Consider the following 25945-nt stretch of genomic DNA (forward strand, 5'->3'; position numbering starts at 1 on the left):
CTCTTTCTTTTTCTACAACACAAACAACGGAGGTGTACAATATTTATTCCACTTTGTTGTCATTTATAAAATTAATACTCAACAACTCGCAGCTTGTATTTTCCATGTAAAATATTTATAATTAATAACATCATTATAATATGCAACTACAACACTATAATAAATTTAGACTCATATCCATATTGCTCTCTTGATGTTCATTTGTTGATCATTAAAAAAAATTTAAAAGTTTTTGTGTAAACGTGATTAACAGCAGGGCCGTACTGATAAAGACTCAAAGCCTCGAGATTCCTTTGCACAATACGCCCCTGATAAACAGTACTTCCCTGTTAGAAACACAGTGAGTTAAAATACCCTTTAAGCAACAATTAGGATTTGTTAGGTATTGAAAACTTTAGTACAGCAGAAAGAGGTACAAATGCTATAGTTTAACATTGACAGATGTTTGTAGAATTTCGAATGACTAAAAGGACCCTCGAGACGCAAATTAGGCGCTATTTCAACAAACCGAAACGATTTCCAACACATTCCAACTGATATTTAATCGCGTTTCGGTTTTTCTCATTTTTTCCTTCAATATTGTTACAATCACAAAATGGAAACTACTCCTTAAATATCAGTTAAACATCAGTCAATTAGTATGTGAAGTGGATTAGTAGAGTGCGTATTAATACCACACCATCAAATTATAATCCCTACATCCAAGGGAAATTGGTGCATAATCCCGTGGTCCCGCAACTACGTGACCTTTCATAATGTCGTTACAACTGAGCACTCTACCAATTTGCTGCCTTACCATGTACATTAGTAATCATAAAAATAGTAAATTTGTTTACTAATAAACATAGGAAATTAGTTTAAAAACGAACGATATAATTTGATAAATAACAAAAATAACTCGTAGAATATAGACATTAACAATGACATAAAATTTAACAATATGAAAAGTCCGTCTACCACTGATACAATCCATTTTTTGGCACCTTTGGACCTTATTTTATCAAACAGTCTTATGAATAAAAATGTAAAGTAAATTTGTGCGATACAAAGTTGCCAGGAGTGCTACAATGGCAGAGCTTTCCAATAACAGAACATCACCAATTTAATCTTCTATGGAATGTAAAAACTAATTACAGATAATAGAAATAACGTTATAGAAGCATCTTAGTATTTTCATGATTAGTTCAATGTTAGTTAATAACTCCTCAGAGGCGATGTTGGAAATGATGGCGGCTGCAAACAGCGACTGTTCTAACATACCTGTTGGCACAGCACAACTTAGCACTAGTCATAATATTGCAAAACTTATCACTTGGGGGATGAATACTAAGTTCGGCACTGAACACTAACACTAGTAGCCAGATTATGTTGGCGCACCTGGTTGAAAGTATCGCAGGCCATTTATCTAAAACAAAAACAGATAATTACGCAACGGAAATTTCTTATTACACGTAAAGAAATATAATGAGGATGTTACATATTGTATTATTATTAAAACGTAACAATTTTCTTTATGTCAACGGGAAAAGTTCCACAAGACAGGACTTCGCAACAACACCGTTTTACACCTTGGAAAATTTCCCAACAATAGACTCAGAAGGAAAACAAAGATTTACATTAGCATTCCATTTCATAGTTAAACAGTACATTTTATAGCGAGAACAACAAGAACTTATTAGCGCCCGCGCTCAGAAAAATAAAAAGTTTATTGGCAAAGATATTTCAAAATTCATAAAAAGAGGCCCTACAAAATAACACTGAATTAAAATCAAAAGCGGGAGTTTTAAAGAGATATGACTAGAATAAGGTGACAACGGGCTCAAACGCAACTAAGGAAGAACTAAATCGTGCAGATGAACTCATTTACAACTTTACAAAATAAATGTTACAAAATAATTAACACAACTGAATCAAAATAAATCGAAACAGAGTAGGTCACTGCTCTAAAAAACTTCTGCTACTGTATTCAAAAATAGATCACCTGCTTTGTTCTAACTTTTTGCGTATTTCAACAATACAAACTCAATCAGAATCAATATTTTAACTGTGAACAAGGCCAACAATGAAATTGAGTTATTAGTTGAGAGTCTCTTGGATCAAACAGATGAAACTTGAGAACTCGCCTTAGCAAGTTCATGGTATACTTACAGTCATATCATGTTCAGTAATGAAAGCGGGAATCTCTAATTGATCAGGTGACATAACTGCGTATAAATACTCCACTCCGGGCAAACTGTGTACCTTCTGTTTAATCGCTGGTGCCATAAAAGTGGTAAACCACCAAGTCATCATCTGAAAAAACACACTGAGATTAGTAAGAAAACAAGAAGGAAAACTTTACCTTCGTCCAGAAAGTCGGATGAACGACATAAAAAGCTTTTAGATTCTTTTTATATTTGTAAGGCAGCACATTGTAAACCTCTCTCAGCCACGAAAACGACGGATAGTTGCTGCTCGAGGTAAGCGTATGGAAGTAGGCGATAACGTAGTCGCCCTTCACGATCGGATCCAGCAACGTTATTAAATACAACAAAGCCTGCCAACACAACGACATAAAATAATTAACTTTATACAAAGTTAGAATTATTCAATATCAACGTAAAGGTAAATCACAAAACTCATTCCAATCGTGACGTTTGTATTATGCACTCCTCTTTGACTATCAACTCAGCGGCTTTTCCTTTGTTCTATTCCTACATTATTTCGCCAACAATAGTCAAAGCAAAAGCAGAACACTACATACTTCTAAGATATGACCTGTTGCTGCGAGTTTTTACAAAACCACGCGCCACTGGAACAAAGGCCCAACTTCGCAATATATCAAATCAATCGTTTACTAAACTAATAGAGTCATAATCGAATTAGGTCACATTAACCGCGTAATTGGAGCTGATGCATGACCGTTTGATCTCTACAGGTGCATTTACTGCGATAATCGAACAAAAAAATTATAGTGAAGGCAATAATTGCAGTTTTTACCTTATCTAAATTGATTTTGTTGAAAGGAAACCACTTTCCGATGAAAACCACCACCGGTCTGCCAAGTCTGTCAACTCCGCTCTGGTAAAGACAACCGATTCCTGAAACTTCGGTCAAATCCTCTGTTTTGGCACGTCTCAAAAGGCGCTCGTATCTGGAAAGCAAATAATCTTATTGACAGCGTCAAGCAAAAAAATAAAGGTAAGTTTATCTGCCGGGATTGTTTAAAAGATAAGTGATTTCATAACAGATTTTCTTTGCAAAGGTAGCATTTTTTGCAGTTCCTTTCCAGGAAACAAAAACCTGAAGTAATTAAGCATCAAATTAAATGTTATTTTTCAACTTTTCCATGTTTAATTTTAGCAAATGCAATTGCATCTTGTTAATAACTACAACAATCAAGCAAACAATCGCAAAGGACGCGTTCGAGTTACTTATTTATGTGGGAATTTCATAAGATGCAAAACAATTACAATTGTCATGCTTGATAAAGTTCGTTTTTTGCATTGGAAAAAATATTCAAATGAAGACGCTACATGTGACCTTAACAAATAAATGCTGCTTCTGGTTATATTATTGATCTGTTTGATACTATAAATAACATTTGCAGGGGAAATGCCTTCTGTATAGCAGATAATAGGAAATCGAAGTGAGTAAGTGCAGGCATTTGAAGGAGTCATGTCAAAAACTGAAATGGCGACAATCACTGCATATTTTTGGTCTCCAATGCCGTTTTTAACGCCTTGTCGACATAAAATTTTATTGCTCGTGACTGTAAATAATGTATTGTAAAGGAAACTTTAAATTGATAATAAAAATGCTGTTCTTCAATCCAAAACTAGTCAAAAATATGTGTAATTTTGCGTTTTCATTTGAATAAATTCAGTGCCACTGTTAATTTCAACACGTGGTTTAGATTAGATAGTAGATTAGTAATACTTGTGTTGCTGAATGTGTAACAAAGTTTATAATTTAGAACGATAATAATAAAAGAGTATACTTAAGTGTTTCGAAAATAGAATCAAAAATGAGCGGCCTCCAAAGCCAGGAACGGAAAATAACATTTTCTACAAATCCGCTTTTACAAGAGGCAAAGCAATGGAATTATACTTTCATAAAATTAATGAGATTATTATATGAACTTATGAATATAAAATTGCCAAAATAATTTGGGTCAGAAACCTGAATTAAAAAACATTTTGCACTCAGATTGTTTGTTGTAAATGTACAAATCCATTTTTGGTTTAGTCAGATGTTGCTCACCCATTTTAAATAGTAGTAAGTTAAAAAAAATGTTGTAAATTATCAGTTTTATACATATTTATTTGCGTAAAAGTACATCGGGTCGAAACAACAGGGGTACTATGGCGTCATGGAGGTGTTATTACCATAAACTAGTGTGTAGCTTATGCACACAATAAAATATAAATAAATAGACCTCAATTTAGATTTTTTTACAGTTTTTTCATGAGTAAAATATGCATCATAATTAATTTTAAAACAAATTTGTTGGATTACAGATTACAGATAACGACGTCTGTCGTAAATAAAAAAACTGCCCTGCATCAACATCCAAATTTTTTTATTGAAAAATCGGTGAAAATACTAAATGAGAACAATTTTAACGCATTTTCTGAACTCCCCCAACCATGCAAACTACCCTAATAACGCAAACTTTTAGCAAATAAACGTCACGTTCGCAAAGTCAGCTTAACGTAATTCACCTTGTCACGGCAACCGATTGTTTACATCTTGTGCAAAAATTATCTACTAACCTAATTATAAATTTGAACGCACAAGTGTGTTAATTTTAGCCCGGACAGCGTCATGTGTGACGAAAAACGTCGGTAAGATACCTGTCTTCGTCGATTTCCACCGAAGTCCATCCCAGGAAATTAGTGACACTCGTCAGAACGTTAGGATGAGAACTATCGACAGCCATTCCGGATGGGAAAACTCGCGTGTTTTAACAATAACTCATTGTCTTAAAACTGGTGCTGTGTGTTGTTCTACGGTGAGTGCATGAATGGTGTGGCAGCGCCGACATCCGACATACATCAACTACCCTGTCGATGATTTTGAGCCGTTCAAACGCGCGCACCACGTCCACCGAAAGCTGAAGATTTAATGTTGCGAAGTTGCGAATTATGTAAAAGAGTCTCGTGATATCAGAATAAATATTGTTGAAATTTATAGGACACTGCACACGGTGTAAACAATTCTTTGTGGATGTTCAGTATCGAATAGCTTTGACATGCACTTATCTTTATATTATAATTTCCCCTAAGCATAAATTAAATAATCTTATGTTTTCGACGGGAGCTTAACCATCTTGATAAACGGTTGTAAAAGTGCTTGCGTATTTTAAAACAGTTTTAGAAGTAATGACGTTACTAATACCCCGCTTTATTACCAGTATTTGCCCCCTTTACTAGCTAATTTTTATTACGTACTGTCGCAACTGCAAATCCTTCTTTCATACCAAAAACATGCTATGAATTTCTATATGTGATCGTAACAGTAGTGTTAACATCTAGAAACTTTCATTTAAGATATCGAGTTGACTCGTTATCGTTCGCTAAATAAGAAAATGTGCCATAATTATACCATTCGGCAACATTAAATCAAGGTTAGCATCACAATCAATTTTTGATTATACGTGTACGACGTCTAAAACGTTTGACCACTAATGGTGAACAATATAACTGTCATCTTTCCCCGGGGTATGAAGTAATCACATAAGTGATTTTTTTGTTGTGGAAATAAACAAAAAGTAATAATATTGGGACCTGCCTTAGAACTAATCATTTTACTCAGAACAAAAAACATAATAAGTTCGCTTTAAAACCCCATAAACGTTTTGCGTTTTCTCCTTGTAAAATATCAGTGTAATTTAATAAAGTTATTTTTTAACCAAATTTATTCCAAAAAACCTTTAAATCGAATGCAACTTGACGGATTCTAATCAAATCACACATTAAATAATTCATCTCCAAAAGAAATATAAATCATCTTCATCTTAGAATGAACTGTGCAAATTAGCAGTCAAACAAAATGTCGCGATAAGTATTATCTGACTTGAAGGTAAACTTTGCAATTTAGTAGTCACAGATAATAGCATACGTATTCTGCAAAAAGTGTAATGTGTGGGATTTATGGCACATAACGATTCAAAAAAACAGAAAAGTTAAAAAACCAAAAGTCAAATAAGTAATAAACCAGACAATTGATCTATCAGTTTTAATCTGATTTGTACAAAATTCAATACAAACTTATTTATATTTCAACCACAGCGTTTGAAATAGATTCATCATAAAAATTTGATTAATATTCTATTATCCACAGAAATATATGAGCACAAAATTTATTACAAATGTGGGAAAAAATCAGTCTTGAGTTTAAAAACAGGCGCATAAAATTCATTACCTTCAAAGACTGTTTACTTGTTTCCAAAATATACAAAAAATTGATTACAAACACGGTAGGCCAAACGATAAGCGGTCGTTGGTCATAATTTAGGCGTGAAATTTGAAAATTTTGGAGGCAAAGCGGACAATAGAACGAGTTTGTATTCTACGCCATGGAAGATTTTAGACGTGAATTATTAATGATGACATTTCTTTTTAATTTAATTTTTAGTGTTCTGTTTCACTATTTGTGACAAACTTGAAGTGTAATAAATATAAACAACCTTTAATTAAAAAGCTCTATTACGCGACGAAGCATAATTCATCAGACACACGACAATTTAAAATTATTTTAATTAATTATGAGTACTTATTAATTTAGAGCCACCTATGGTTTTATTCTGCAGTTGCAGCTGTTACATATTTTATTACAACAAAAAAACCATCCCAATCACAACTGAAATTTGATTGGTCTAAAGATTTCCATGCTACCCAAGGTCAATTCTGCTAATCGAAGATCGATTCAACTTTAATAGTAAAGATATAACATGTTCAAATACTGAATAATTCAAGTATTTGCAAGGGCGGGGGAATAAAAACACTCACAGATTTTGAAATTTTCAGTTTTCAAAAGTTATATAAAGTTTAAACCATCATAAGAAATACAATGGGATTTTCAAATTTGAAAATACATCCGCCACAATAAAAACACTCATTAAAAGTTTACTTTGAATTCGTAACAATCAGAGTACATGTAAGTAAATATAGTCGACAATTTATAAAAGCTGTATTTATGACTAATAAAGTTGTACTGAATAAATATGTTATTGATCATATAATTGTTTTAACCGCTCTCTTTAATTTTCTTCTTATAACTACTCATTCAGTCGGACTGATAACGATAGAAGGTGAATGTGACCAATTCTCAGAACTTAAAATAACTCATTTAAAAGAAATGTAGACAGCAAAACTTCCAATAAAAGTGGTCAAACTCTTAAAAGCCAATAATGTAACTGCACTGTCACAAAACCATGCTTGCGGTGGTTCAATCTATTTGTAACCCTAAACAAAGACGCATATACAGGGTCTGGCAACACTTGTGTCCACCCCCAAAATCGTCTTTAATTTTAAAGATAAAATTTTGAAAATTTGCATTCGCTTATAGTTGACAAAACTCTAGAAGCTGACGCAAAAATTTGTTTTTTTATCACGGTATGGTTGGCGTCGCGACGCCTAAGAAGTATAATTTTTAGCGATTTTTGAGTTTTTGCGGAAATATTCGCGAATTTATTTTTTTTTCAACATAACTGTGGTACAAATATCTGAGTTTTTATTTTAAATCTAATGCAAATTGTGTTTAAAATTTGCGAAAAAAACGTTGTTTTATCAAGTTAGTTTTCAAAATTATGACAGTGCAGCGGCAATCTACGTTTACACCAAAATTTCACAAGTCACTTCACTCACTTTTATAAAGGTTAATTTTGATTAACACGTACATGTTGCACTTTATGGACACCAGAAATCGTTAATTAACATCGACAAAGCAGACAAAGTGACAATTTCACCAAGTAAGACTTTTGTTACAATCTAAAGCGAGCCAAAGGATAGATGTCATTTGTGACACAAGATGTTGACAGATGGGTGTAAACGTAGTTCCCAATTTTGACGTAATGAATTTGGAAACTAACTTGATAAAACAGCATTTTTTTCTCAAATTTTGAAACCAATTTGCATTGAATCTAAAATAACAACTCAGATATTTTTAACATATTTATATTGAAAAAAATTAAATTAGGGGTTGATATCACAAACCCTCACAATTACCTAACAATTACATTTTTAAGGCGTCGCGACGCCAAAACTATCAGTGAAAAAAAACAAATTTTTACGTCAGCTTCTAGAGCTTTGTCAACTGTGAGCGTATGCAAATTTTCAAAAATTTATCTTTAAAAATAAAGACGATTTTGGGGGTGGACACAAGTGTTGCCGGACCCTGTATAATATAAAAGTTTTAGTTTCTTGCAGTAGAGGCCACCCTAATTAGAGCTAAATTATTAACATCACTGTAATTAAGGGTGTTTTTTTCCTCAAATGTAATTTCCGATATTTCTTTCATCGAATATCTGTTTCCAAATCACCTACTAACCCTGTTAGGAGTTAACGACTGTTCATGGTCAACTGATCATGCATTGTTTTAACATTTCAGTAATTCTTCTATTTCCCATACACTAATTGATTTTCCCACCAACCGAATCTGGTATAGTGTCAACTTTTTCAACACTAATTAACTTTGTAACGTTGTATAAAACTTACAAATTATGACACGTAAATATCAAGCACTGATCCAGCTAATACTTTTACTGACAAGATTGTCGGATTTACTTTAATTACTTTACAAGTGACAATGATAAAAACATCTAAAAAGAACTGAGATTTACCTAGCTTTAAGTAACCATACGTAAAAAGCTCTTCTGAAGGCAGCATTATCACTCTTATTTATTTTGGAATGTCTTTCACGCATCACGGACGACATGTCCGAAGCTTAATAAAAAATCACATCAATTTCAGGTAATACTTGTTCATAGACCAACTATGGTAGAACTGACGATGGCAATAGCAGATTGTTCGATAACGACAACTGGTATAGACAGTTTAGACGCCGGCCAATAACGAGCGGAATAAACTGTATCGTTGAATTATTAAAGAATGGTTTTTGTCGATCTAGGGAGTAATCGATAGTTAATACCCACGACAGGTGAAGGAAAGTTGAGCTTACGTTGTTAACCGTTACGGAAAACAAATCAACAAAGGAAAGGTTTTGTGGGCATTTAAGAATAAGAAGTTTTTAGGAATATTAAAAACCGAAAATGGCTAGACTTTTTGCGGTCTTTATTTCTAATATTAGATGTAACAGAGTGCCAAGGACCATTATGCAACACGAGAAAAAATGAATTATTCGGCTATTTTCATGTTGAAAGAAATGGATTACGTTTTTGAAAGTCTTAATCCCAGAATACCTACTATTAACTTAGAAACAAAAGATCAATGTTGAACTGAGTGTTAGACTTTTTTTGAAAATGTTTTTAACTTTTTATTTCATTTTGGGTATTGTTCAGTTAATCTTAAAGTAACTTCCTTGTATTTTAGTTTCACAATTTTTGATATTTTCTTAGCTCCATTTATTTGAAGATTCTCAATTCCCTCTATTTGTAGTATTTAACAAATGTAGTTTAATAATATTGTGTGCATGAAAAATAAAACCAAACTTTCATGATACTAAGAAATTGAACTAAATTATGAAGACAAAGCAAACAAACAATTACAAAGCTATTTTTACTGTTATCAAACACAAAAACTATTTTTACAGACTGTATCACCAATAAGTAAGAAATAAAAAAAATTCACAGAAAAAAACAAATTAAAGGGTTACGAAACATCAATAAGTAAGCGTATGTATTAGAATTTCACAATTTTGGAACTTTTCTAAATAATTTTAACTATCTTTGAATTAGTGTTATATGCAGGGATTAAACAACACAATGCTAGAAACGCAAAACAATATTGTTTATCCTGTCTCCATATTTTGTTGTTGTTCCAAACCTTTCTCTTTATCACAACCGAGACGAAACTTAAAAATTAAGACGCAAAAAAGCTTGTCATTATTCTCTTATCGAAGAATAAGTCAACAGTTTAAACATAAGCCACGTGCTTCAGACAATTACGAGAATTACAGCAAATAAAGTTTTCAATGGTCAGGTTCACGGTTACTATAAAACAGCATAAAATTTCCCCAAATTGAACTAAATCAAAGACATCCAAAGCAAAAACATTTTTAACAGACTGCGTAACATCAACTGTTATCAAAAAGAAAGAACCAACAGTGCACTGACCTTTCCTGGTGTTGTATCTCCCTGACCATGATGTCGGCGAGTGGATCGTTGAATGGTCTTTCTCCCAGAAGACGTTGCTGGTCGAGGTCGCCCTGCATTTGACTGAATGCATGTTCGCCGACATTTATGGATGTTTCCAATTGAGACGACAAATCTATAGACTCTTCGTCGGCTGTAATCAATACAGGAACAGGTAAAGTATGTCACATATTTAATTGAACAGCGGTCGATCGGTAAGTTGAAACTCACAGGAAAACTCGAATGATTCGTTTATCATGATTGAGACATCATGTGTTCGGTAACTTTGCACAGGAGGTAAACACAAAGACTACTGGCAGCTAGTCAGAGTTCTTATCTTAATCGTGAACAAACACAACAGTGGATTACTTCGTGTTGTTTAAATTTCGTGTTTTATATTAAAGGCATTTCTTCCAATCAAGCAAACGTGGCCCCTTGAACCTGACTGATAGGTGCGTGTAGAAAATTACAATGATTGGACCATAAAGGGCAACCTTTCTAATATCAGCCCATCAGTTTAATTTCCAATTAAGCATGAAATCGTTTGCAAATTTTAGAACGGAGATGATGGCGCCATCTCTGAGCTACTAGGCACAGCTCTGAGGGATTCCTGCTACTCACCATGAAGAGTATGTTGCGGATTATCAATAATCCGGATTTGTCTATCAGGTAACATGGGTTCGCCGTCGTGTCCACCAATATCAGATGGTAACTGCCAGCGAGCAGCGTCTTCCTCCAACTTGGATCGAGGGAAATAAAGAGGCAATAACACTTCGTATATACCTAGGTCTGTATTGTCGACGGTGAAAATGACCGTATCGAAAGAACTTCCGTGGTGTTCAAGGAATCTCCTCACCGTACCTAAAACACAACCAATTAGTCCGCCACTCGGAAATAACTCTTTTACAAATAATACCACAGAAGTGCTAATAGGATTGATACGACCTTCAGCTAATATTATGGCTTCGTAATTAAATGAACCACGTTAAACAACTCGTTCGCAAATCAACACTAACTGGTTCTCGTTGGGTGTTAACCAGTGAAAATATACTCGAAATGATATCAAAGTTCCGGTTCGCAAAGATAAAACAACATTTACAGATAAGATACCTTTTGTTTAACCAAAGTATGTTTTTATTTAAACAAAGACTTACGTAGAGCTATATGCGCCCCTTCGTCAGGTGGATAGTTTCGCTTCACAGAATTAACAACGCATAAAGCAAGGGAGTGGAGACCCATTTCCTTGGATTTTTGGAGCACGTTCCTGAAAACATAATATTTGAAAGAAAAATTAATTACATTAAAATTAAATTAAAACTAATTTGTTTGCGGTGCTAGACACATGATAACAGCAGTCGGAAAAGTTTATTCAGACATTTATAGACCTCTCTACAATAATGTAAATGAATATTTTAGCACGAGGATATTAACATGGCGTTCTCCAGTAACTTTAATGGTTTATAAGCGAATCGGCTACAAATACCATAAAATCTTAGAGGACGAATACAACTGATGGGAGTAATTGGAAATATAAAATTAAATGTAGAGACACTAAACCTCGTAGATGAATTGGAGGAATTAAAGAAGTTGGCCAATACAAAGACCTTCACCAATAAAAAAATGTACCATAACCTACCACATGTTACATATGAAAAAAATGTCTCATTTAAATAACGCGTGTTATAAAATATCATGCATGTTACTGGCAACAATCGTAAAAACCTTAATATTTCTTTGTAATTTGATAACGATAGCTACGTCAAGAAAATCAGGCGTTGTGCTATTAGCAGACATCAGATTAAAATCTTGTACGATGATAACCCACTTCTAAAAAGACAAAAAGTATTTACTGTATATTTATAGATATGATGGGTAGTTTTCACTAAGTTCTAAAAGTTACAATTAACAAAAACAACACGAATAACTCTTTCATTCTGTATTCACTCGCATTTTCTGCATCAATCATGATAAAACCGACAATATATACGAATTAAACTTGCAATTTAATCGTAACAAAACTAACAGTTATGGAGATACAGCAGCAAAAAGCATCCCAGGCTTTGTAAAAAGAGTGCAAAACCGCTCTAAAAGCCATCAGATTCCGCTAATATTCCCTCACTGACCTATAACATATATGCAGAGTGTTTTCCGAAGCAGTTTGGTACTTTATGTTGTATTTCGGTCCAACGGTGTGTATAATATATCGAGCTGGCAGTGCATGGCCTTGTGTAACTCGTACGTCGCCTGTCCTACACTCTAAAACAAATAAAGGATTGTTAGAGAATATAAAGTATGTATGAGTATAAGAAGTCACGGGTATCGTGACTGGAAATTACCTCTTATATCTAAATTGATTTCCTCTTTTAATTCAGATCCGGCTCTTTGGAAAATTCTATCACTGACCGGATTACTCTCATTCATGGATTCGTTTGTGGAATTGACTATAGTATCTACTTGGAGTGCTGAAATATCACCAGACCTGTAAAAATAGTAAATTAGATTATATTTAAACTCGCGACAATGAAACCTTAGATCAATCTTAGTTAATATTTAAACGTTTCCTATTAGGAATTAGCTAGTTAATTACACAAACGTGCTTAAAATAACCCTCCCCACCGTTTATTTATAAAGTAATCAGTTGTTCCGCGTGCACAGAACAAAATATCTTTATAAAATATTACAAGAAAAATCAATAATTTTATAGATAAATTGCTCGTCTACTAGGAGTTACGTGACAGTTTGATCATAAATTGAATAGAAAGTTGATGCACTATAACTCGATATCTTCACAAAATACCGATAAATTTGAATAAACAGCTATTTGTAAACTTACCATAAGATAATTTTGTGATTGATTTCGGGGTCGTACGGGAAGGGTGAATTATTGTGCTTGGGTGCTCCACTGGCACTGTAATCAGTCAAATAATGAGCTGGAGCTATTTCACTCCATCTCGTCAGGTCATTCGGGTGCACCACGTCTGATACCACCCCTAAGGGTTCCTGGTTCATAATGATCCGCATCAAGTATTACCTGGAACAAAGTTACTCATTTTACACGCATTGTTAATTCCAGTGACGGCTGAAATGATATTTAAATGTCGCCGACTGAAAGCAAAACCGGAACCATCACCTTTATATTTCAGCATAGAAGAAATATCAGGCTGCCCGAGTTGGCATTTTAAATCACATTACTGACCTAATAACTACTTGAAAAAATAAAATAATACAATTACGAATACACAGCGTATTTATTACTTCCGTTACAAGCATACTCGGGGGAGTCGTGTATTAGAGATTAAGGTTCAGTAACCTAGTTAATGACCTAAACTAAAATCAATTCGTCATTTCATGAAAATACAGTCACGGGTTTAAGTTGTGGCAAACAGAGTAAACCTGTATTAAATATATGTAATCGATAGAAACGGGCTCCTCTATAATTTCGGCCTACACTGTCAAGTTCTAAAGACTACCTTTTGGACAAAACCATCAGGAAAATTATGACTAACCAAAAAGAGTAAAATACTTTTAAAACATTCGTTCCAGGTGTCCTTGTAAATTGTTTGTTTGAAAAGAAAGACAAAAATGCAGTTTTAAATATATTCATGCACGTATCTTTGTTTAAAAAATAAGTCGCATAATTTATAACCAAGCACAAAAACAGCAAAATCCAAGTCTGATGATAAAGTCTATAGTTCAAATCCACTGTTAAAATTAAAGAAAACAAGGCCCCAAAATTTCCTAAACTAGATTAACGAGTGGCGTCGAATTTCTATTGTATTGCTGGTAGTAATTTGAACAAAAACTGAATATGTCGTCACCGTAATGGACATTACAAAACCTCCATAAAGCCAAGGTTACAAAAATATGTCTTTGTCGCAATTCATGTCATAATAATCTGATTACAGTTTTTACCTCGCATGCCTTGCGGTTTTTGTTTTAAAAAAATATCACGGAATTTTGGTGCTCTTTTTAAATTTAATTAATAGTATTGGAACTTGGCCCAGTTCAAAAATACCCTCTCGGGTTTTATGAATATTTCTGATGTCATTTGGTAGAACTAGAAAATTTCCCCAAAATTGTTACTTATCGTTAAATGAGAAATTTGAAATTTTGACAGGTTTTTCAATTTTTTGTGGAGAAATATTATTTTATGTAGTTTTAACCAGAGTAAACATGAAGTCGTATTTTACGCAGTCCTTTGACAAACTTAAGAAACTATTAAAATGAAGGGGGCGAAAGCTTCGAATTTAGTATGTAATTGTAAGTAGATGTAGGAGTTTGGACAGAACGTTGATAAACTAAATTTGTTTTATTTGTGAATAAATACATATGTTGTAAGTGAGATGTATTTTATATCAAACGTTTGATACATTAATAAATAATAAAATCAACTCATATGTAATTCAGTATTCAATAATAGCGTAATACAAATACATAAATAATAAATAAATAAAGAAATAAATACAAAAATGTTTTACAGTCAATGATGCATCTACATCATTTTAAAACATATTTTAACTCCTTACGACCACTCCAAATTTGAATTCTGAATTTTTTATGACAATATGACAACTAAACGACTGAAAATGATCCAACTCTTGAACTTCACGTGTCCATCCAACAAGTCAGCAACCTCATATACAGTTTGGGGAATTAACACCCGATGCATGGAATTAAATTTAATAGAAAGTGGGGGACACCGAGCGAGAAAGAGATTCTTGCATTCTTTCATTCTCACACACATCAAGAAACATGAATTTTCGGTGAGTCCAAGACCGATTAATGGACAAATAGATGAGCGCAACAAAGAAAACCATAATTGCCATTGGAGCGAGGAAGATAAAAATAATTTACCCCCATCAGCGCGAATGCATGCGTCGTGGCATTGTTTTATCATTTTTGGCAAGACGAGGTGTTAACATGATTGCTCCTTTAGTAATTCTTCGCTATTAGAGGGATTTGGTCCTTCGAATGCAAAATGCAACAATTTTATTTTTTTAGAGTAATGATAGGCATTGTATTTCTCAATGAATTTGAGTTACAATTTTCGAGAACTTTGTCGCTAGGATGCATTGAGGGGAGTAATGCCACCCACTGACACTACTCCTCTCCCACTTCTTATTAAAATTGTTCCCATTCATCGGGTATCAATTCCCCAAACTGTATTCTATCTACATTGTTATTTCTTTCATTACGATAACGTCACCAAGTTCTTGCGTCAAATGTTAGAAAGTTATCTCCAATATTAGTAACCACACAGCAATATTCGTATCTATTTTGAAATATGAACAGTCAATTTAGAAGATTACCATTTTTTTTTAAATTCAAGTAAAAATACACATAACAACCAGACACTATCTTAGCCCACCGTCACGTTGCACGTTGCACGTTAAGGAGAATCGGCTAATGCAACGGTTGATTACACACTTTAAACTCGAGTTATTCATGTAAAAATTAATTCAAAACTTTGTCGCACCAGGTAAAAATCAATTTTCAGTCTGATCGCAAGGATAAGTGGTCTTGACCCAATTTCCTGAGCGTAATAAATTTCAACGAGTTTGCTTGTAGATTTCCCGTTAACATCACTCAATGAAATATTGATTGGCGATTGAAGACTTTTTTGCGAGCTCGTATTGAACTCTCTCTTCCTAACCAATTTCCAAAAAAGCCAAAAATGAATTGTGCGCATTTAAAAAACTAATGAGTCAACAAAAGACTATTTTAAGTTCCAAACATTCGATGTCACAATATAATAATTTATTAGACTACAATTTAGCGGCGTCATGCAACCACAATCGATAATTTTCACGAGTCAGGAAATGAAAAATTAACATTCCAGTTAAGTCAAACTCCGCATCAAACATCAACTTCATGAATAATAAAACAAACTCATCTTGGAACCATGGGCGGTAATTTTTCTCGTGGAAAGCAAACACTCAAGTCACCGTTGTTTTTCGTGTACGAGAAAACGAAATGTAAAAGACCGAACAAGGAATCGCACTAATGTTTACAGATTAGATGCGAAAAAAACACGCAAGTTCTCGAATGTTACTCTGGAGATTAATCATTTTTTTCTGTGGTAAATACGGCAATGAAGCCCTTCTGAACATAAGGAAACTTCATTTCAGAGGTCTCAGATTTTCCTTCATTAAACCCAAACACCCTACACTTGGCCCTTGATGTGACAACGAAAGGGCCAATTCGTCATTTCCATTTTCTTCAATTCCCTTTACTGCCTACCACGCTCGGTCGATACTCAATATTTTTTGGAAGGTTAACGTGTGGGTAGTAACTAAGAGATGCCATATTATTAATAAGCTTTAACGGATTAACGTCATTCGAAATCCCGAGCACCCACATTAATCTCAATAAAAAAAAGCTCTAATTTGTGACGTCAGGAGAAATGACGAGTATATCCACTTATACGGAAGCACGCCAGTTCGCTGCTGATTAAAAATCGCGAAAACTTTAGTGGCAATGTCACTCTTAAAATCTGCGAGGTGAATGACACGGGATTAATTCGCAAGTAAATAAAACATCGAGGTCAAAACATCCAGAAAATGTCAAAGGGGAAAATGAGCCAATACACTTGATCACTTCCTGTCACAATCGATTTAATTTTAAACCTCTTCTGGTGTTAGAGATGCGAAAATCGAAGCCCTTTCTTTAATAAGTAATTTAATTATACCTGAGTTACGACACTATGAAGCAAACACTCAACGTGAGCCTCTGCACATGCACCCACAACAAACACCAGTAATTCTGTTATGATTATGAAAGACGTAATGTTTATTGGATTTAGTCGAATGTTGTTTCTGAGTCTTGTTTGCGCAGTTTACCATTAACTCACAGATCCACCGTATCATGTTTTCAAAACTCAGCCGCAGTAAACAATACATTAACACTACTTATTTGTCTTTGCTTTCGCTTTATTTCACCCCTTTTTCTATCTATCTACAAACTCAAGGATCGATCTCGATCGTTGACCTTTGTCACTCCAGGATTCATTGACTTAAAACGAGTAAACAAGCAAATAATAAAAAAGTGCGAGTGATGAGCTTTAAGAAATTAATTATGACAGTTCATAGATGGCTCAGTGACCCTTACAATCGCTAGTTATTTACGGATCAGAAAAAAGCGATACTTTATCAAAATTTATTCACCTCGTAGATAATAGGTACATCAGCGAAGATATTTCTACTTTGTAAGCAAATTACCAAGAAAATGCTCATTGAAAAAGGAAAGGATCCAGTGAATGGCTGGAGTCTGCAGGATTTAGGCATCTGAACTGAAACTGGGTCATTCCCAATGAAATTTCCTAACCCTCCTCGAGCTGATGACGTCTGCAACAGGAATGACGTCAATGTTGTCCTGTTGAATTCCTAGGAAAAAACCTGCAGACTCCAAGAATATTGCTTTGTGGTCATGTTTATCTAACCCCGCGGGACTCGGAAAATTACTTTGTTTTATTCATGTTTCAATGTCAATAAATGATATCTAATAAGACGATATTTACAAAACTGCATTGTAAACGGATAATGAATTATTTCAGTGGTTTGCTAGAGACTGATCAAGGTCTTCAAGTTTTGATCTTTATGATCATGACAATGATTCGCAACAAGGAAGGCGAGTCGAAATACGCGATTAAATATTGACGATATATACACTTTTGGACCGGTTTGAATTGAAAAAAAAATCTCAAAAGCGACATGAAATCGGTAAACATCATGAAAAAAACAAAGTTAAAAGCGACACTTGTTGGAGATTCGTCTGGTTTTAGTCAATACCAGAATAAAGTAGATATAGCAAAACCAATGAGAATATATTTCTTCTTAAAATGAGATGACAGAGGTGCGAAGGCCTTGAACGTTTAACATTTTAACATTAACCCTGAAGTTACATAATGTTCTACGTCAAAATTCAATAACTGGAAACAAATAAGAAGCTATTTCTGAGAAGAAAGCTGCGAACTTTTTGAAGTACATATGGACAAAATAAATTGTGATGTCTAGAATGTTTGCAATAAAAACGAAAGATTAATATTAACACATAAAAAGTTTTAATTTTGACTGTATGCATAACGTCACAAAAGAGTAACATAATAGCAATTTTTAATTACTAGAGAATGACTCCAAAAGAATTGTACTATAATAATTACTCATTACTTTAACGGAGTTTTAAAGTGCGCTGATTAAGATTTTTTTTAAGTTTAAAAACCACAAGTGTTTCCTATTAAAATTTTGCAATTTCGAAACATATTACTGGCGCAAACTTAATGCTATATTTCTACACAATGCTGCGATCTATAGCTTTAATTGGACATTCAAAATCATGGAAATTTGAAAACTGTGAAGAGTTCCTCTTCAGCTCATAAAAATAAACCAAATTTGACCAAAGAATCTGACAAAAAAACTTCCAAAAATTTCCCGCTGTTCAATTTAAGGAAAAAAAATGAAACAACGTCAGGGTTGCTATTATCAAAGTGTGTTGATAGACTTTGGATTTTATTATCACAACCTTGTTATTTTAGTCGCCTATTATTCACCCCGTCTTTTAGTCTAAATTAATTTCGGGAAACCCACAGACCACATTTATATTTAGCATTATGTAAATGTAATAACCAAAAATAGTTTCAAAGACGAGAGTGAAATTCCTCTTTTGACATTTCTTTCAAAGTGCATTTTTCAGAATATCTGCACCTGTAAGCTTTGCAAAATGACAATTTTCTTTTTGGGCACGTAAACTTGCATTCCAGTCGCATTCAAATGGGAGATGCAACTGTTATGCAAATTGTAAAAGGATTCAAGTTCTGACAGTATATTACTCACTATCCAAATATTGTTCAATAAATATAAATGGAATTTTATTTTTCATTTGCTTGCAGGATCGAAAGGTTTTACATCTTATGTCACGTTTTTTAACATTGTATTTACACGCCTCAATCTGAATGAGAAAGCCAGTAGAATTCAATTCATAGAAGATGACTGTTATCCACCTTTTTTGTTTTACGTTTTCTGCTTGCTAAATTTTGAATATTTTGCCACTCATTCAATGTCAATTTTGTTCAAGACGTCTTAGACCCGGTCGTCCAACTCACCAACGCCTCTATATCTGTAATCGGTCAAAGGACAACCATATGAAAAAAGCGAACAATAATGGAAATTATGGTCAACTGTATTAAGTTGATATGCTCCGCATTGGACTCGCTTGGCGTTGAACTTTATAGTCCAGATTTACCACTTTCTGCACGCACTTCGGATTTCAATCCTATCGAACTTGCCTGAGAGGTGAATCAAAGACAAATTCAAGTGTTATTGTAGAATTTTTTTATATTTATTGATGTTTAAAAAGGCAAGTCAACATGTGCAACATCATCAATATCGTATGAAATCACAGATTAGATAACATATTTTTACGTATTTACGTAAAGAGATCTTGGATTAATTTGGTTTATCGCTTTCTTCTTGATAACAGAAGAAAACAGAATACAATGAATTTGAAGACTCGTACTTGGGTGGGCCAATTTACAAGCTTTGTTATTTTTAAGCTTGGCCAATTTTATAGAGGAAGACCACATCCAAATTCAAGGTTTCGATTAAAACATTGTGCCACAGTGGAACCAGCCTTGAATTAAAATTAGTCATCCAACTACTAATAGATAGATGTTCCCAACATCATTAAATGGACCCCATCAAATTCAACATTGTAATAGATGATCAAACGGTATTACTGATAATGAGACTGTATTCAAAACATTCACCATGAGCTACACCCAGTGTAAACAATAACCTCTAACTGTAAATAGTTAATAAGCACTAATTTAACAGTAGACTATGAAATATGTAGCTAATAAAAGGTACTTAACTGAGTAATGAGTAATTTAGTTAACAAATCGAACAAGTTATCAAACAAACGATAAGCCAATACATCACTGGTGAAATATTTTAAATTACAGATGATTCTCCAACAAAAGGGAAATCTAAGATGCAAGGGCAAGGTCAATCAGATTGTGATTAACACGGAAGGGTGAAATGAAAGAGAAACGTTTCAAAGGACTGATAGATAGCACTAAAGGGCCACTTACCGTTCGTGTGGATGTTTTCACAGAATTTTACAGTTTTCATACAAAACCATTACACTTCCCACTCGAAACAACACCTACACAAACTGTCAAACCAATGACGTTTCCTCGAAGACCCCCTCCACTTTACAAAGATCTTGAATGCGCATCTGACGTTTGAAATTATTTGAAAATCTAGATAAAGGATACTGCTGACATCCAAACACGAGTAGAAAAAGTGAAACCAAAATCTTAGGTTAGATTTCTAATGTCATTCGTATAGACACTGACAAAGATGGCAGCACTATGCTAATTGTTACTAATAAATGATAAAGAACTAAATGTTTTCGTTCTTTTGAAGCAGTCTTTTCGCAAAGCAAGGTTCAATTGCAACAGAAAATTAATAATTAATTTATCACTAAATTTATCTAATATTTATAGTGAGCTTTACACTTCAGTAATTATGAAAAGATTCACAAAAAGCACATAAGCCCGGCTAGCTCAGTCGGTAGAGCATGAGACTCTTAATCTCAGGGTCGTGGGTTCGAGCCCCACGTTGGGCGCACTTTTTTTCTTATCAACTTTAAAATTTTCAAATAATAATCCAACATGAATGTGTTTGATAGGTGCTTTAGTTCATTTTAAAATTTAAAATCAACAATCTCTGTCAACAGAAATTAATTTTAATTTCTTCTTCCCACAGTACAAATTATTTGTTTACTCTATGTATTGTTTGTTGAATATTTATTGCCTGTGATAAATCGACAGTGCAGATGAAAATTATTAATTTCCCACGAATGCATTGTGATTGTATAATATACGGCTGCGAACAATAAATTTTGGCGGTCTATTGACACAAATTTTAAAACAGCGATTATTTACCGGTAAATTTGTTTTGACTAAAAGTGTGTAAATCTTAATTTAAAGTTGATTTTAAATGGAAAAATCGTGTTAATAAAATATCATTGTATTAGGTGAAAACGCCAAATTCTGGTAAATGGGCACTTTAAAAATGTAAATCATATGATCTAACTGAATGATGATCATCTCTGTTTATAAGAATTTATTTCTACTTTCACCTTCAGATGCATTTTTTTGTGTGTGAAATATTTTATTTTTCATTTACGTTGTAGTAATAACATGCAGAGGTTAATTACCTTCAGCCTAAATATGGTTTACCAAACAAACATAATATAAAATTTAAATCATTTTATTGATTGAACTAAATTGAATGTTAATTATTGATTTGCATGATGGGCGTAAATTAAAAATGATCTGTAATTAAAGGAAAACTAGATTTAGTTTAAAATACAAAGGATGATAAAATTAATAAAACTTTACCGTAATCCGGTAATGAATCAGGAATATACGTTACCTAAAAATATCATTGGATAAAGAAAGCACACAAGATCTACAAAGTACTGAAAATCTTCTAAACCGATTGAGCTTAATGAAGTAATTTATAAATAATCTGAAAATTGTAATAGGTAAAGCAAAGACATAAAATAGACTAAATTTTTCAAAAGATTCTTCAGTGTTTATAAGAAGAATCAAAAAGAATAAAAAAGCGTCGATAGATTCCAAGATTGCTTAGTAAAAATCAAAAGCGCCTTTGATATACTTTTTTTTTGAGTAGGTCACTTTTATGTTAAGTCACATTTAACAAAATCTTAATCATTGTAATTCAAATTAAAAGACGTCAAATAGCAGATACCATTGTAATTCAAATGAAAGAGTAAACTCATTGTCACAAAACATAATTGTAAGTCAGATTACATCATTTGTAATTCAGAAAGAAAGAAGCTTCTATCACATCAGCCTTATTGCAAACTTATAAATAATACACTAAATGAACTTCACAGTTTAACTAGATTTTCGATTATTATAGGTACATACATAGTTAATAAGATAACTTTCTGCACTACCTCGGGAGTTCTAATTGGAAACAAAAGTTGTATTCAATCAATTACTAGTGCTGCAACTTATTTATCATTTAATTCATGAAACAGTTTTAAGTAATTTTACTTTCATAATCTTCATTTGTGCGATGTCCAATAATAATTATCAAATTTAAAATGTAAAATAAGTGCCCTATAACTTAAATTTGCTCCAAAAATAAGCGAGAAATCTAATTGAGTTTACATAGTTTTAAGTAACTAAATATTTTTGCAAAAAAATCAAATTTTGATTTTCGGAAAATGTAAGAGCAAATTCTAAGAGCGAATTCTAAACCGTCTCTCTGTCAAAGTTTCTAAGAATGGAGCATTCATATATCTGAATCTTCAGATTTGGAATTTTCGCAAAATTTTGCGTAAAATGAGTTACAATAACGCAATAAGCGAGTTATCGACCTCAGAACTTTGACATAGTTTAGTTTCGAGTTTAAAAACTAAAAACTATATAATCGCAAAAAAAAAAAACGATGCCGACAACCGTTTCTTTCGATTTGTTCTTAGTTTTCAGGCACATATTATTTCGAATTTTTAAAAATTAGGCCATCTGGCGACTACCCAAAAATTCAAAAGGCCATTTCTAAGTTGTTGTACGTCAAAGTTCGCCCAGTTTTGTATTCGCGTGAAATTCTGTGTACATACAATAAGTCCAAATAACTTAAATTTATTTCACAAATAAACGAGACAGTGAACAAAATCTGTTATCAAGGGATGATTTTCAATAATGTTTTTCGGGACGTACCTAATACAGTGCAACCTTAATATACCGAACCTCAATATAACGACTTCCTCGATTTAACAAATTTTTCGTAATCCCCTCCATAAGACCTAATGTAGAATATGTATAGCTTTACATTACAATTTTTTTTCAGAACAACCTGTTTACAACGAAATCTCAACTATCAAATAAAAGTGTAAATACCTCTAATTAACGAATTTTGTCAACTCAAAACCTCTTTAAAACGTTCCCACCAATAATATGGTAGTTACCCATAGTACATATGTGATTCAGTCGCGACAGGTTTCGACACGTTTTTTTTCGAAGCGGATGAAGGCGAAGAAGAAGAAGCTAAAATTGATAAACCTGACTTTACTATAAAAGATGCTCATAATGCTTTAAATATAATAAAATCTGTGTTTCTCAAAAAGGGAGGTTTGAGCGATGATGTAGTCAAATCCATCACGAAATTGGATTGCGCTTTGGATGTGATAACTCTTACCGGTGGTAAACAGACAACAATTTATGACTTTTTTTCTAAATAACTCTAATTGTTTTTAAATAGAAAATACAGAGTAATTTGATAAAAATGTGTTATCATTTATAAGTAGAAGTTGTTCCCTATTACAAGATGAGTACGTAATGTAATGTGAATGAAACTATTTTTTTACCTCTTTATAACAAATTTTAGACCAACCTTACCTCAATATAACAAACCTCAGATTAACGAATTACTTGATATAACGAATATTTACTTGTCCCCTTCCGATTTGTTATATCGAGGTTGCACTGTATCTATAAGTTATACATCAATCGAAAGAGCAGCTCGAGATCTATCAACTGACAATAAACAATAACCAATAATTTAAGTTTGCTCCGCAAATAGATTTACATCATTAAAGTCAGCATACTGACTTCTTTACAAATCAGATTGGATAAACAAACCTCTAGAAAATGTACCAGCTTGGAAAATGTACTATAAAACATAAAATCTGATCGCAGTACTCACATCCCGTTTGTGTACTTGGTGCAGAATATTTAGGTTGAAGGTAATTAACCCCCATATCGTGCTTGTAGGGTAGAGACCCGCCACATAACGAAACTGTTTTTGCTTTTTTTCATTGTTCCGTGCAGAAACAACCCAACTAACGTCCAACAGAGGACGCCCCACACAATATACTGAGATCCTGGTCTTTTATAATATCAACGATAAAAAACATTCATTCAGTACAATTAAATATGTAACACTATTGTTCAATCTATAAATAAATCATTAACAATCAGTAAACACGGTTAATTATAGATGTAATAAGAATTTGTGTGGTTTCTTTTGTGAAATGAACTATATATGGATTTTATTGTCCCACACGTGTGTGCTTCCACTTTTGTCCAAATGCAGTAATTTTCTCTTCTGCGTTAAAACAAGAGTAGTGAGAGGCAATCTCGCATGTTGTCAGGGTCGCCTAGTGGCCGAGGTGAACTGCCCGAGACAAGTGTCTCTAGGTGCGTCTTTTGCTGACATTTAGTACCAACACTGACATCACTGTGGCTGTCATTCTTCCAGCTTCCAGAACATCTCTATACCAAACTGACAATAGAAGAAACGAAGAACTGTAGTTATTTTTATCTCGTGCTGAAATCTTCGAGCTCTTTACTAAACAAACTCTTCAATACTCCGCCCATACTCTACAATTTTAATTTTTCCTTTTTCATTCATGCTTGGAGTTTCCCAGTGCCCACCCATAGCACAAACTATTTAATAACATTAATAACGTCGACCTTCTAGAATTTGGATTATCCACGACGACATGGTATCCTTTGATCAATTTGGGTAAAACAAAGTACATGACTTAACTTAATTTTGCTCGGACTGATCACAGAACTTCGTCCCTTTGTTTCAGAAAGTAGGTAATTTTCTGGGTCGATCGATTTATCCTGATGATACATTTTGTCAGAGAGCGATCATGCATTATCCACTGCATTGTCCTCGTGAGCGCAGATAACAAACATACTTGACAAACTGATCGGTCCCACAAGAACACGTGTTTGGAATAATCATGGAAATTTTTCTTGCAAGTGCAGCATCCAAAGAAGCGCACCCCTCGGTTTCGTATTAGGTGGAACTGGTTATACTAGTTAGCATTTTTAGCCGGACATGTATTTATCTTATGTCTTGGGTCATTGTGCTTCTTCCCGTGCAAGTTTTCCACTGTGGGCACCTTACTGTTATAGTTATCTTATAATCAACTGTACTTGTCTTGAACCCCCATATCCTGCTTTTATTGACAGCGATCAGTTTTAAAACGCAGCAGAACCAACGACCATCCTGCTCATGAATATTCTTCTGTTTGTACAGTCTCGACTAATTCACTGAAACAGTCGGTTTAATACCACCATTCATTCTGCTTACATAGCAAATGTTAGGTTTTCTTAGTTTTATTGTTCGTCCATAAAAACTCGATGTTTGGAGCTTGCAGCTTGAAAAAGAATCTCTCGTTTTTCAGCTTTGAAACAACCGTCATTGCGAAACAAGTAAAGACAAATTATAGGCTCCCGGTCTCCTGAAAGTTGGGATGACAAGTCGTGCCACAATATCTTTCATTTTACTCAAACTTTGTTGCAAGTTATGGAGCGTAAATATATAGTTCTACGTAGACATAAAACGTGGTCCTTTCGAAGGATTCTTGTCGTGGGAAGAAAAATACTTATTTTTGTTTGTAGGCGTACAACGAAAAGGATACACTTAAACCCGCTCCAATAAGTTTACAAGCAAATATGTTGTAATGCCCAAGAAAGTGGGTTTGTTTTTAGAATCCCCACCAAATTCTAGTTTTTTCAATGTTTTGAAGCTTACTAAAAATTAATTGGGTCCTTGGGTATATCAACTGAAAGTATTACGTTTGATCCTACATTTTAAAGTA

At 33.6% G+C, this 25945-nt stretch overlaps 1 protein-coding gene, 1 long non-coding RNA gene and 1 other non-coding gene across 4 annotated transcripts; 2 read left to right on the forward strand and 1 right to left on the reverse strand.

Moving 5' to 3' along the window:
* Positions 1 to 28: 28 nt before the first annotated feature.
* Positions 29 to 20467, reverse strand: Gdap2 (ganglioside induced differentiation associated protein 2). Of its 2 annotated transcripts, none has more exons than XM_088039074.1 (11): positions 20379 to 20467; positions 13128 to 13325; positions 12631 to 12773; positions 12418 to 12550; positions 11449 to 11558; positions 10916 to 11155; positions 10277 to 10448; positions 2980 to 3133; positions 2342 to 2536; positions 2149 to 2292; positions 29 to 1405 (listed from the first exon to the last, which is right to left on the reverse strand). In XM_088039074.1, exons 2-11 carry the CDS (start codon positions 13313 to 13315, stop codon positions 1364 to 1366), a joined length of 1521 nt encoding a protein of 506 aa, XP_087895200.1. In that variant the 5' UTR covers positions 13316 to 13325; positions 20379 to 20467; the 3' UTR covers positions 29 to 1363. The 2 variants fall into 2 exon arrangements, with proteins under 2 accessions (XP_087895200.1, XP_087895202.1); XM_088039076.1 differs by lacking the exon at positions 20379 to 20467 and adding an exon at positions 16983 to 17084.
* LOC148172434 (uncharacterized) lies at positions 19917 to 20535 on the forward strand. The gene is made up of 2 exons (XR_015770271.1): positions 19917 to 20150; positions 20250 to 20535. It is a non-coding gene; the product is annotated as an uncharacterized LOC148172434 (long non-coding RNA).
* A 309-nt stretch (positions 20536 to 20844) lies between these two features.
* On the forward strand, positions 20845 to 20917 carry TRNAK-CUU (transfer RNA lysine (anticodon CUU)). Its single transcript has one exon. It is a non-coding gene; the product is annotated as a tRNA-Lys (tRNA).
* The last annotated feature ends 5028 nt before the right edge of the window (positions 20918 to 25945 follow it).

The sequence above is a fragment of the Gnatocerus cornutus genome, chromosome 6, assembly GCF_029298725.1.
Source record: "Gnatocerus cornutus isolate USDA-ARS CGAHR chromosome 6, icGnaCorn1.1, whole genome shotgun sequence".
Classification (NCBI taxonomy): domain Eukaryota; kingdom Metazoa; phylum Arthropoda; class Insecta; order Coleoptera; family Tenebrionidae; genus Gnatocerus; species Gnatocerus cornutus.